This window comes from Hyaena hyaena, unplaced genomic scaffold, assembly GCF_003009895.1.
Source record: "Hyaena hyaena isolate Hyena2069 unplaced genomic scaffold, ASM300989v1 scaffold_4, whole genome shotgun sequence".
NCBI classification, from domain to species: Eukaryota; Metazoa; Chordata; class Mammalia; order Carnivora; family Hyaenidae; genus Hyaena; species Hyaena hyaena.
In genome coordinates, this window is record NW_024080636.1 from 1,841,083 (window position 1) to 1,854,351 (window position 13,269).

General features: G+C 41.3%; 1 protein-coding gene across 1 annotated transcript in view; it reads left to right on the plus strand.

Annotated features, from left to right (window-relative positions):
• The window catches only part of EP300 (E1A binding protein p300), an 82,140-nt gene that overhangs the window by 54,034 nt on the left and 14,837 nt on the right, over positions 1-13,269 (plus strand). The window contains exons 13-20 of the mRNA XM_039237097.1: positions 1,194-1,331; positions 1,847-2,284; positions 3,813-3,992; positions 4,218-4,362; positions 6,202-6,320; positions 7,947-8,186; positions 9,001-9,089; positions 10,995-11,075. Coding sequence (XP_039093028.1) covers positions 1,194-1,331; positions 1,847-2,284; positions 3,813-3,992; positions 4,218-4,362; positions 6,202-6,320; positions 7,947-8,186; positions 9,001-9,089; positions 10,995-11,075 — 1,430 coding nt within the window. The remainder of the gene's footprint in view (positions 1-1,193; positions 1,332-1,846; positions 2,285-3,812; positions 3,993-4,217; positions 4,363-6,201; positions 6,321-7,946; positions 8,187-9,000; positions 9,090-10,994; positions 11,076-13,269) is intronic.

Sequence of the window (13,269 nt, forward strand, 5' to 3'; positions counted from 1 at the left end):
TCAGCACAGAGCCTGACATGGGGCTCAAACTCAAAAGCTTTAAGCATATGACCTGAGCCGAGGTTAGACGCTTCACCAACTGAGCCACTCAGGCCCCCCAGTAATTCATTATTTATTGCTGAGTAATACTCAGTTTTGTGAGTGTGCCACAATTTGTTTATTCTTTTCTATTGATGGACTTTTTTATTTTTTTATTTAAAAAAAATTTTTTTTTATTTTTTTCTGAGAGAGGGAGAGACAGTGTGAGCAGGGGAGGGTCAGAGAGAGAGGGAGACGCAGAATCCGAAGCCGGCTCCAGGCTCTGAGCTGGCAGTCAGCACAGAGCCTGATGCGGTGCTTGAACCCATAAACAGCAAGATCATGACCTCAGCTGAAGTCTGACACTCAACCAACTGAGCCACCCAGATGCCCCTATTGATGAACATTTTTAATGTTTCCAGTTGTTGGCTATTATAAATAAATCTATAAACATATTTTCACCAAAAAAAAAAAAAAAAGAAAGAAATGTAACAAACCTCAAGTATTTGTGGACCATGAATGCTACCAAGTTCAGCCACAACTTTTGTAAGATTTTAATTGAACCGAATATGGAGTCTTAAAATTTGTGATGTTACAGGGACACCTGGGTGGCTCAGTTGGTTGAGTGTCCGGCTTTAGCTCAAGTCATGATCTCACAGTTCGTGGTTTGCGCCCCGCATCAGGCTCTGTGCTGACATCTAGCTCAGAGCCTGGAGCCTGTCTTTGGATTCTGTGTCTTCCTCTTTCTCTGACCCTCCCCTACTCATGCTGTCTCTCTCTCTCAAAAAAAAAATAAAATAAAATAAAACATTAAAATTTTTATAAAAAGAATATTTGTGATGTTACAGTATCATGACATGAGCAAAGACCTTGTGAAGTTGTAGTTCACGGTCACTTAACAAACAGTATGCAAAAGCAGTTACTTCTGTACCTTGTCGGGTGCATTTGTGTATCAGAGAATTGGTTTGTGTATAAGCTCCTATAGTTGCTTTGGACTAGGCCTTGGTCAGCTGTGAGGGTATTCTCCATTATCTTTGCGTGAGAGTCTGTTGTTTCTTCCTTTCCTACCCCACTGTCCCCTCAGCAGAACCAGAGTAGTTGGGGATTCTGGCCGTATTAGAATAACCATAATGGAGCAATCTGGTGCTCTGTGTTTATTGTTTTCCCCTCTGCAGCCTATGGGCTATGGGCCTCGCATGCAGCAGCCTTCCAGCCAGAGCCAGTTCCTTCCCCAGACTCAGTTCTCAACACAGGGAATGAATGTAACGAATATGCCTTTGGCTCCGTCTGGTGGTCAGGCACCGGTGTCTCAAGTATGTCTCGTGGATGGGTTTGTTTGTTTTTATGATCTGGAAGCAAATATTGGGTGAAAATAGATGATTTTTTAAAGTTTTTAATAACAATTAAGGACAGATGGTATTATGAACATGAGATTATAGTGACATAGCAGTGCTACTGTTATAAACAAGAAAATAGATTAAATTGATAGTTGTAACCATTTTTTATCGTAGTAAACACTTTTTAAAATGAAATTTTAGAACTATAATGTAGAAGAAAGAACTGTGACTGAAGAGACCATAGCTGGACAGAAAATACTGTGGACTTAACTGTCTCGTGCCCCTACAGGGGCTGTGGCCATTCTGGTGGATTTTTTTGGAAGCCTACTTAATTAAGTACTATATTGCTCGGATTATCTAAAGACACGCCACAAATAACAAGATTTTTGACATATTTTGAAGTGGAAGCATGTTGCGTATATAGCCTGCCTATATAATTACTTCTTTCGTGAGTTTTAAATTGCCATCTTGTTATGTTTCTCATTTACCAGGCACAGATGTCCAGTTCTTCCTGTCCTGTGAATTCTCCTATAATGCCTCCAGGGTCTCAAGGGAGCCACATTCACTGTCCCCCTCTCCCTCAATCAGCTCTGCATCAGAATTCACCCTCTCCAGTACCTAGTCGCACCCCCACGCCTCACCACACTCCCCCAAGCATAGGGGCTCAGCAGCCACCAGCAGCAGCAATTCCAGCCCCTGTCCCTACACCTCCAGCCCTGCCACCTGGGCCACAGACCCAAGCTCTCCATCCGCCTCCAAGGCAGACACCTACACCACCACCAACGCAACTTCCTCCCCAAGTTCAGCCTTCACTTCCTGCTGCCCCTTCTGCTGACCAGCCGCAGCAGCAACCTCTCTCGCAGCAGAGTACAGCAGCGTCTGTTCCCACCCCAACGGCGCCGCTGCTGCCTCCCCAGCCTGCAACTCCGGTAAGCAGAGTCCTTCCAGTTGTACCGTCATGTTAGATTTTTTATGTGCTGTTTCTGTTCTGTATTGTGTTGTCTCCCCCGGTAGACCAGAATCTCTTTGTAGTAAGGAACTTTCTTTTCCTTTCCTGTTCTTTCTTCCCCTGCTAGTACCTAGCATGGAGGGAGCTCAAAGGTTTTGTTTAGGTCTGATGTGGCCCATGGTGTGTTTTGTGTTCCGAGGCTTAAAGGCATATAAGTGGGATGACAAGCAGAAAGCATCTGTAGTATGTTTAGTACAATATATAAATTTTATATATTTTGAAAGAATCTTTTTCAGGCAGCCTGAGCTGTAATATTTGAGGGCAAATGAACAAAACCATGAATTTATGAATGTCCGTGGTCCGAGCCATGGTTAGAAAATCATGACCTGGGGTGCCTGGGTGGCTTAGTCAATTGGGCATCTGACTTCAGCTCAGGTCATGATCTCACGGTTCATGGGTTCAGGCCCCATGTCGGGCTCTGTGCTGACAGCTAGCTCAGAGCCTGGAGGCTGCTTCGGATTCTGTGTCTCCCTCTCTCTCTGACCCTCCCCTGCTCATGCTGTCTCTCTCTCTCTCAGAAATGAATAAAACATTAAAAAGAAAAAAATTTTTAAAAAGAAAAAGGATCATCAGTAACTTATACTAAAAAAAAAAGAAAGGAAGAAAATCATGACCTAAGATGAGAAAAGTAGGGGCCTGGAACAGTCTGTAGCTTTCTTGTGAGAGGCTCATTATGTATGTAGTGGAAATCTAAGTTCACATCTAATAGTTATATCTTTACTAATTCTGTGTGTCAAGGTATAGAACTTTCTGCTTGTTCACTGATACTTAATATTTTAGTTCTCTGTCATGCTGGTGAGCCAGAAAGTCCCATGAGTAATAGCTACTTCATAAAACACTATAAGTAAGCGGCCTCTGATAGGCAGGGAACGGCAGAGTGCAGAAAGGAAGCTTTTGATTGGGGTAGTTCCTGAAAATACTAACTACTCAGTATGAGGTATTTTTATTGGAAGACTTGGGAAAAAGAAATTGGTAGTTATCCCATTAAAATGTGGTGATACAAAGCAGCCACTGAGTGTGGGAGTTCATTTTATTCTCTGTACTTTTTCTGTACATTTGCGGCTTTTCCCATCGAAAAGATCAAAACAAAACAAAATAGTCATCCTTCTCTTCTTTCCACTTTGTAAACGTGAGCTCTTCAGAGCTGTCATCTCTGAGACCCCACCCCTCCCACGCTGCCACAGAATGACAGCCAGTGCAGAAACTGTTGCTGGCTTTCTTCTTTACAGCAGCCAGTCCGTATTTGCAAGTCCTCAGTCTCTTGTTCTTAAGCACGATTTAGTTCAAGGGAGGAAAACGGGCCAAGTACATGAAAGCACCATAAATGAATAGAGTGATACTATAGCCTCAAAATAGGTGGTTAATCATACCATCCTGACGCAGAGCTTCAATTCTAGTTGTATAAATGGCAAACTTTTTTTGTTTTTTCCCCCCCTCTTTCTGCCCAGCTTTCCCAACCAGCTGTAAGCATTGAAGGGCAGGTATCAAACCCTCCATCTACTAGTAGCACAGAAGTGAATTCTCAGACCATTCCTGAGAAGCAGCCCTCACAGGAAGTGAAAATGGAGGCTAAGATGGAAGTGGATCAACCAGAACCAGCAGATACGCAGCCAGAAGATATTCCAGAGGTGAGAGTAGGGCAGTGACTGCTGTTATGTGGGTAGGGCCTCCATCTAGGTACCCCACTAAACATGTTACAGGAAAGTAGTCTGTTAATTAGGTCTCATTTCATTGATTTCCACGTGAGAAAGGGTCTTCGGATATGTCCACAGGAAGGAGTAAATAAGACCGTGATCTTACTGCTTCCTGGTGATGAGTCTTTGGAATAATAAATATTTTACCTTGTCTTTCAGACTAAAGCAGAAGACTGTAAAATGGAACCTACAGAAACAGAAGAGAGAGGCACAGAGTTAAAACCTGAAACAAAAGAGGAGGAAGACCAGCCGAGTGCTTTAGCTACCCAGTCATCTCCAGCCCCGGGACAGTCAAAGAAGAAGAGTAGGTCTCTTAGGCTCTATGTTCCTGGAGGTAGCAATTAAACCACAGACTTGGAGTAGGATGGGGTCAGCCTTCTTGGGTCTCAGAAATGGTCTTTGATGTGATTTCATTAAGCTTGAGACACTTTTGGTCTGGTCTCTGTGTTATTACTAATGTTGGAGAAGACTTTTTCTTTCCTGTGGTGGGTATATTTTCTACCTACACTTGCCAGGTCAGTCACACCCATCATTTCTCCAGGATTGGGTGCCCCTCAAAATCTTTTCCTCAGAGCAAAAAATTTCTCCAGGATTGGGTGCCCCTCAAAATCTTTTCCTCAGAGCAAAAAATTGTTACTTATCGTTGACTAAAATGCAGGAAATAGTAGCAGTGATAATAGTACTATTTATTGTCAACCTATTGTTGACACCAGGCACCGTGCCACACACCTGCCCTGTCTCATCTCCTAACGTGACAATACCTCTGGGACGTTACTGAAAACCTGAGGCTGGGCAAGGTTAAGTAAGTAGCCTGCCCTGGCTTTACTCGGCTGGTTAAGTGAACCCAGGCAGGCCGATTCAGTCTGCTCCCAGCCAGCTCCTATATAGTAGTGAGTCAAACCAAGCAAGCAGCTCTGCTTAATACAAAGTGTTAAGTTCTGTTTAATTCCCTCAAATGATTTACCAACTTTGGGACTAGAACTTATAGCTCTAGTGACACCCTCTATGGCACAGGTAGGGCTTCTTTAAAGGGAGCAATCTGCTGGCTCCTAAAGACGCTGTATATATATACAACGTAGCTTAAAATGTTGGGGTTAAAAATTTACTTGATTTAAATAAGGTTTCTATAATCGAGGTGTATTAATGTAGGCTGCAAGAAACCCAATCTTACTATTAGGAATCCGTCTTTAAAACAGTTAATTTCACAAATTTGTTCGAGTTTGTTACTTTTGAGTACACCCAGATATGATATGAGAAACAAAGAATCCTCTCTCCTGTTTTTCTCATGGCTCCTCCCACCATGAAGTGAAAAATAATCTAAAGTACTAACAAATATGCCCTCTTGAAGATACAACTAATTTGTAAATAGAAGAAGTAACAAAGCCTTTGCTTAGAGTGTTTTAAAGCTCAAACCTGGACCTTTAATGAGTAGCTTCTTAAATAATAGCTTAAGTTAATTCCATTTGGGATACACCAGCAATCTTTCCTGACCTTTAGGAAACATGCTCAGCACATTAGAGTGAAATTTGATCAATTGAGTCTGTTGTTTTGGCAATAATAATTTAGTTCTCGCTTTATTTAGACTTAAACCTCACGTTTGCCATTAAGGTAATCTGTCCTCCTCCTAATCCTCCTAAGCTCTAAAACATCAAGCAGTTTAATGAGGGATTCCTCCCTGCAGAGGTTCTGATTCCTTTAGCGTTAAGACCATACCAGGTCTTCTGACTTGTTATATACTGTTCTCATGAGTGAGGACTTCTTTCTGTTCTTCTTTGACAGCACCCACCCCACCCCATCCCTGTCATCACTAGTATCTTTTGGAAGGTTTTTTTGACCAGAGTCTTCATAAATTTTTCAAATGCTTAGGATTCTGTTTCTGCTTGATCAAGACTATATTAACTGAATTTCTGATTGAAAAGGTAACTGAGCTTTGAAGGGTATTTAAAGCTGACTAGGCATGGTGTTTTAAAGGCACCACCTGATGTGGACCAAGAATTAGAAAGTGTGCCCTAAGGGTTATTTCCATGGAGACCGTGCAGGCAGTTTTGTGTTTTGTGGCCATTGAGATTTTTTTAGAGCTTCAGCTTGAGCGTTTTCTTTTTCTTTTGCTTAATTGATAACTAATTTCACATATGCTTTTAAGTTTTCAAACCAGAAGAGTTACGACAGGCACTGATGCCAACATTGGAGGCACTTTACCGACAGGATCCAGAATCCCTTCCCTTTCGTCAACCTGTGGACCCTCAACTTCTAGGAATCCCTGTAAGTATGTGGTGGCACTTTTTTTTTTTTTTAGAGAGTGTTCATGAATGTGAGTGGGGGAGAAGCAGAAAGAAAGTAAGAGAGAATCTTAAGCAGGCTCCACACCCAGCACGGACCCCCAAAACCATCCCGTGCTCGATCTCCTCACTGTGAGATCATGACCTGAGCCAAAATCAAGACTCAGATGTTTAACCAACTGAGCCACCCAGGTGCCCCTGTGTTGGGACTTTTGGTTTTTTGTTTTGTTTTGTTTTGTTTTGTTAACAGCTTTATTCAGGTATAATTCACGTATTATACAAGACACTTAAATTGTACAATTCAGTGATTTTTGTGAATTGACAGAATTGTGCAGCTATTACCACAGTCCATTTTAGATCATTTTCATCCCCAGAAAAGAAGCCCTGTGTCCATGAACACTCATGCCCATGTCCGTCCCCATCCAACCACTAGTCTACTTCTGTCTCTGTGGATTTGTTTATTCTGGATGTTTCATTAAATGGAATTCTGTAGTATGTGTTTCTTTGTGACTGACTTCTTTCAGGGTTCTTCCATATTGTAGCATGAACCAGTATTTGATTCCATTTGTATGACTGACTCTACCACATTTTCTCTACCCACTCATTGGGTGATGGACTGAGTTGTTAAGCTTTTTGGCTATTGAGGATAGTGCTGCTGTGAATGAACATTCATGTACAAAATTTTTGTGGGGCATATGTTTTTGTTTCTTTGGGGTATATACCTAGGATTGTGATTACTGGGTCATAGGTTTGTTTATTTTTATCACCTGAATAGCAGTTGCTGCGGTAAAATCAGCTTCCTCTGTTTTTAAAATTGCCTTTACACATCAGGCTGCTGGCAGGCTGCATTTGACACTTATCAGTGGTTTTAGAGAAGGCAGTGGAGTACTTGCAGGGACAAAATCCTTTAGGAACTTCTTTTTTCCTGTTTTTTTCTGAGGCCTTAGATCACTGATGTTCACTGGGCTTAGTTTTCTCAAGAGTAGGCCCCTTTTAATACTAAAATGTTAAGGCTGTTTTACTTCTTGGTCTTTAAATGGACTGCACATACACTACGGTAAAGAATCTGGGGTTTCAGTAGATCATCAGCCTGCAGTCTGGAAAGTTTTAACGCTGTTATTTCTGCCTTCTGAGTTGCTTCATTATCTTTGTAGCCCAATAATTTAAAGAAGTGATAGGCATCACTTAATTCCTTGGACATATAGTCAGGTCAGAGACTTAACTTTTCTGGAAAATTAATGATTATAGGAAGACACCGCATTCATCTTAAATATACTGAGACTCTGGGGCGCCTGGGTGGCTTAGTCGTTTAAGCGTCCGACTTTCGCTTAGGTCATGATCTCGCGGTTCGTGGGTTCGAGCCCCGCGTCGGGCTCTGTGCTGACTGCCAGCTCAGAGCCTGGAGCCTGTTTCAGTCNAGCCCCGCGTCGGGCTCTGTGCTGACTGCCAGCTCAGAGCCTGGAGCCTGTTTCAGTCTGTGACTCCCTCTCTCTCTGACCCTCCCCTGCTCATGCTGTCTCTCTCTCTCTCCTAGAAATAAATAAAACATTAAAAAATATATATACACTGAGACTCTATAATGTTGCTTGGTGTCACTTAACCCTTCTAGGATTACTTTGATATTGTGAAAAGCCCCATGGATCTTTCCACCATCAAGAGGAAGTTAGACACTGGACAGTATCAGGAGCCCTGGCAGTATGTGGATGACATCTGGCTTATGTTCAACAATGCCTGGTTGTATAATCGGAAAACATCACGGGTGTACAAATACTGCTCCAAGCTGTCTGAGGTCTTTGAACAAGAAATTGACCCAGTAATGCAAAGCCTTGGATATTGTTGTGGCAGAAAGGTAAGAAATTTTTGCATGGATAAGAATTATTGAAAACTTGACTGATAGAATCCTGAATCATCAGATTGTAAACTCATAGTCGGGATTTGGATCTTACTCATCCATGGGTGCACAGTGCCTGGCGTGTACCAGTTTTTCCGTGCATACCAGTTCCCGTGCAGCTCCTGTTGTCCTGCTGAGTTTTTTGCTAAGTGGCTGAAGGATATGACTGCTAAGCTTACCTCGGAGTGATGAAATAATACAGTACCGTAGTTCCTCCATACCTGTGATTTCACTTCCCACCATTTCAGTCAGCCACAGTCCAGAAGCAGAGATCTACCTTCTGACATATTGTCAAAAGGTCAATATCCTTTATGCTACATCACAATGCCTTCATCTCATCACCTAGGCCTTATACCTTCTATCATCACAAGAGGGATGGGTACAGTACAGTAACATATTGAGAAGAGGCCACAATCACAGAGTTTTTATTACAGTATGGTGTTGTAATTGTTCAACTTAATATTAGTTATTAATCTCTTACTGTGCCTAATTTGTAAGTTAACTTTGTCATAGGTACAAAGCACAGTATGTATAGGGTTTGGTGCTGTCCACAATCTTAGGCATCCACTCATGGTCTTTGCTTGTGGATCAGTGGGACTGCTGTCATATAGTAAACTAGAGTGGCTGTGGTTCTGCATATTCTCTTGGAAACTAAAATAGCTTGTTATATAAATGAGAACTTTCACTGACTTTTGTTTCTGATTTGCCAGTATAAATACTCTAGCTTGTCTTTCAGGCCTGTGTACTATTTAACAAATGGTTTCTATTGCAGTTGGAGTTCTCTCCACAGACACTCTGTTGCTATGGCAAACAATTATGCACAATCCCTCGTGATGCCACTTACTACAGTTATCAGAACAGGTAAGCTCAGCTGTTGTGGACCGTGGTCCGCGTATCCGTGTGTCCAGGGAGTGCATGCAGATGGACCAGCACACATACGTTCATGGTCATGTGTACCTTGCTTGAAAACAGCTGTACAGCACAAGTTCTGGTCCTAACACTCTGCCTTTGTTTGCAGAATTAGTGTAGTTTTCTAGCAGGAAATGGCCTTGTGTCAGTTGTTTGGCCCCTTATTATTTGTAAGGCAGAACTCAAAGCCTTGGGAGGTTAAGCAGCTCACAGAGTTGGTGGCATAGATGGGATTACATCCTGGCCCCCGCTATTTGTGAACCGATTAGTGTTTTTTTGTCCATGAAACTACTGCTATTGCCTTTCCCAAAAACTTTTAACCAGAAATTTGTTAGCCAGCTATATCATTTGGGAAACGTTTCGTTTTTGTGTGCAACATATCAGTATATTATTCTTCTCAGAGCATTTGAAAACAGGATTTCAGAGTTTCTGCTTTGCCCCTGTTAAGCATATAAAAAGGGGTATCTATAAAAATAGGTGTGCACCAGACTGTTACATGAAAAGACTTGCATATGACAGCGGATGGTAGGGTTCTGATGAATTAGACTCCCTGCCTTATTTTCTCCTGCCCAAACAGTGGCTGTGCCCCCACAGACGGCATTCACTAATCTATCTTAACCACCATCTCTCTTATATTCATTAATCAGCTCATAGTATAACTTGCGCAGAATGTTTACTTGGGGCTCTGAAACGGTAATAACAAGGCTGGGCAGTTAATATCCTGTACTAAAACCAAGCTAGTGGTGGTAGCTTTTGCTGAACTTGTGTGCTACAGATGCATTTCAGCTTTGAAAAAGTCACTTAAACTTTTTGTTTTGTCAACAGAAAGTTAGGTGCGCTCTCCTAATGCTTTGTTGTAATCATTAGAATCCATAGTTTTTCACTCTTAATACTCCAGAGAAAAGCTCAAGTTGTTAAAAGCACTTTCGTTAAAAAAAAGTTACCAACTGGCATGAAGCTTTTCTCCTGCCGCAGTCTTGACATTTATACCTGTTTGAATTTTTAACATCAGTCTACATTGTTTATAATCTTGTACCCAAAGAACGTGTTGTCATGTGCCCGCACATACCACTGCCTTTCTTTTTTGCCTTTTAAACTTCAGTTGATGACTACAATCCATATTTAAGCTCTTGTGCAGATTTTTCATTGAAAAATAAAGAATTTTTTTTAACTTACGTGATTACCTTGGGAATCAAAAAAATTTTTTTGTGTTATTTTTTCAATCCAGGGTTTTTAGGTGATTGCTTTCTGGTCTTATATTGTAGTGGATTTTTTGTCATTTGTTGTTAATTGGAAATGGGGAGAAGTGTGTGATTGCTATGTTTCAGTAATAGATTAGCAATTCTCTCTCCAGTATATTTTTCCTTCCCCTTTTTGATTATTTGCATCAGATAACATTAATTAGTAAAATGAAAGGGTGTAGGTCTGTGTAAGTGAAACTTTTTTGTTTTATTTGCTGTAATCATTTGCTACTTGTGATCCCATTTGAGATATTTAATGCTAATCTGTGCTTTGCCTTGGCTTTCTGCTTTGTGTTGTCTTGTCTTGCTTTTATGTTTTTTGTTGTCCTGCAATCCCTCATTTCTTCGTTTGTTTTGTGTTTTTTTTTTTCTCCCTCATGCTTGTCGTTGTCCGCACTTGGCTTTGATTGCAAAAAAAACAAAAAACAAAAACAAAAAAAACCCAAACTGTGGGGCCCATAAATCTGCATCATTGAATGTCCTTGTCGCCGTTGATGACCTGCTCTCTGCTCCCGTTCCCCTCCTTGGCCTGCTGTGATTGGTGGCTTCGTTGCTTGGCTTGGGCTGTGTTGTGTGAACGGAACAGTTCACCCCAGTATGGCCTTCTTGCCGACAGGTATCATTTCTGTGAGAAGTGTTTCAATGAAATCCAAGGGGAGAGCGTTTCTTTGGGGGATGACCCTTCCCAGCCTCAAACGTAAGTAACTGCATTATTTTGGCAAGTGCTATCTTGGAGTGTTGTCCAGTGACTGTGCTAAAGCTCTTAAGTGGTCTAGAGTTACACCACCAGTATAGTAGCCATTAGCCACAGTTTGCTATTTAAATGCAAATTAATTTAAAAGGAAATAAAGTGTAAAATTCACATTTCAAGTGCTCAATAGACAACTGTGGTTAGGGGCTGGCATGTTGGTCAGCACACAGAGAGAAAATTTCCATCACAGCAGAAAGTTCTGTCAGTGCTGATCTAGGAAATCTATCAACACTGGATGGTCATTTTAGATCTCTGTTTAAAAGGGAACTTCATTATTAACTGGTTTAAGTTTGAGGGGAATTGAACAAATAACTACCTTAACAGCCTCATCACATAGGTTCACAATAACAAAATCACTATAACCATGAATATAATTTAACACCGGGGGAATTAGCCACTTATAAGAGTGACCTAGAAGAGAGAGACTTGCTTGGGCATTTACAGCCTCACAAGCTCTTGGTAAATGCCAGGACAAATTTTCAGACATAGGCTAAGTTAGTTAATAGTTCTTCTGATCCTTAAGAAGTAGTGAGACACTGTGTGTCAAGTATGTACTGTTTTAGAAAGAAAACTCTTTGGTGTGCTTTTAATATGCTTGCGTTTCTTCTTTCCTGGTTTAATGTATATTAAACAAAAGCAGTTCAGAACATTCCAGAAAGTGTGGAATTGTTATAATACTAGTATATACTATATATGGTATATACTAGTACATATAGTATATAGTACTAGTACTACTAAAAATAGGGCTTCTGAGGAAAAACTGGTTCATTTCTCCAAATTAAGTCTTGAAGTTTGCACTTTTCCTTCAGTCACTATTGACATATGGTGTGGTAGAGTCTGGTGCTGGTCTGGAGAGTGGATGCTGGCTTCCCTGGAGCCTTATAGAACCATGTTTTCTGACCCTTGGCTACATTAGGCTGACAGCTCTATTTGTTTGTTTTTTGTTTTTAATTTTTTTTTACGTTTATTTATTTTAGAGAGAGCATGAGTGGGGCAGGGGGTGGGGGGAGAAGGGCAGAGAGAGGAGACACAGAATCCGAAGCAGGCTCTAGGCTCTGAGCAAGCGTTCAGCACAGAGCCCAACGCGAGGCTCGAACCCATGAACTGTGAGATCATGACCTGAGCCGAAGTCGGACACCTAACCGACTGAGCCACCCAGGTGCTCCTAGGCTGACAGCTCTTAACTAGGTTTCTCTGATGCAGGAAAGGAAGGCAGCCTTACCACTGGTAGCACTGATGAGTGCCTTCCCCCATGTCCTAAACCTTAGGACAGTGCATCTCTTAACCGAAGAGTATAGAAACCCCCATCCAGTTCTGCAGGTCTATAGTGGGCCTCACAGCCTGCATTGTTGACAGGCTCCCAGCTCTTTCTGTCCTGCTGGTCTTTAGAACACACTTTGAGTCACAATGGCTTTGGCCATTACAGAATAATGTCTAGACTGTAACTTGTAGGAAAGGGTTTAAAAGTGGAGATGTTATCATTTTTGTGAAGAGGAATCACAGTAATCAAAGTTGGGCCTCCTGAAGTTTATTCTAGATAGAGAAGGGATAAGACTGTTGGCTTCTATATTCGTGAGGCTTGGAGCCATGTGGTATGCTAGATTTCAGGATAGGAGGCCTTGTAGTTTTAAAATGAATACTATAAAATGAAGACTTTTTACTCTTTAAAATTACCCTTTCTGGGTAACTATAAGTAACCTGAAAAATGTCTTCTTAATACTGAGATTTTTTATTAATAGAAAAAGTTGTTTGACTTGAGCATTAATTTTTTTTAATCTATTTTTAGAGTATTAATTTTAAATAGTGGCTTAGCTCCTTCCGTATACACTATCTTTCATAGCCCAGTCTAGGAACATTAAACTATTAAATGATACATATACTGGGGGCACCTGGCTGGCTCAGTCAGTGGAGCATGTGACTCTTGATCTCAGTGTCGTGAATTCAAGCCTCAGGTTGGGTGTAGAGATTACCTAAAAATAAAATCTTTAAAAAAGAAGAAAAGGAATAAATACCTAATATTAAGAGTGGTAGACAAGATTTAAAAAGGAAGAGGGGTGGCTGAGTTAATTAAGCATCTGACTCTTGATCTCAGCTCAGGTCATGATATCACAGTTCATGAGTTCAAGCCCTGTGTCAGGCT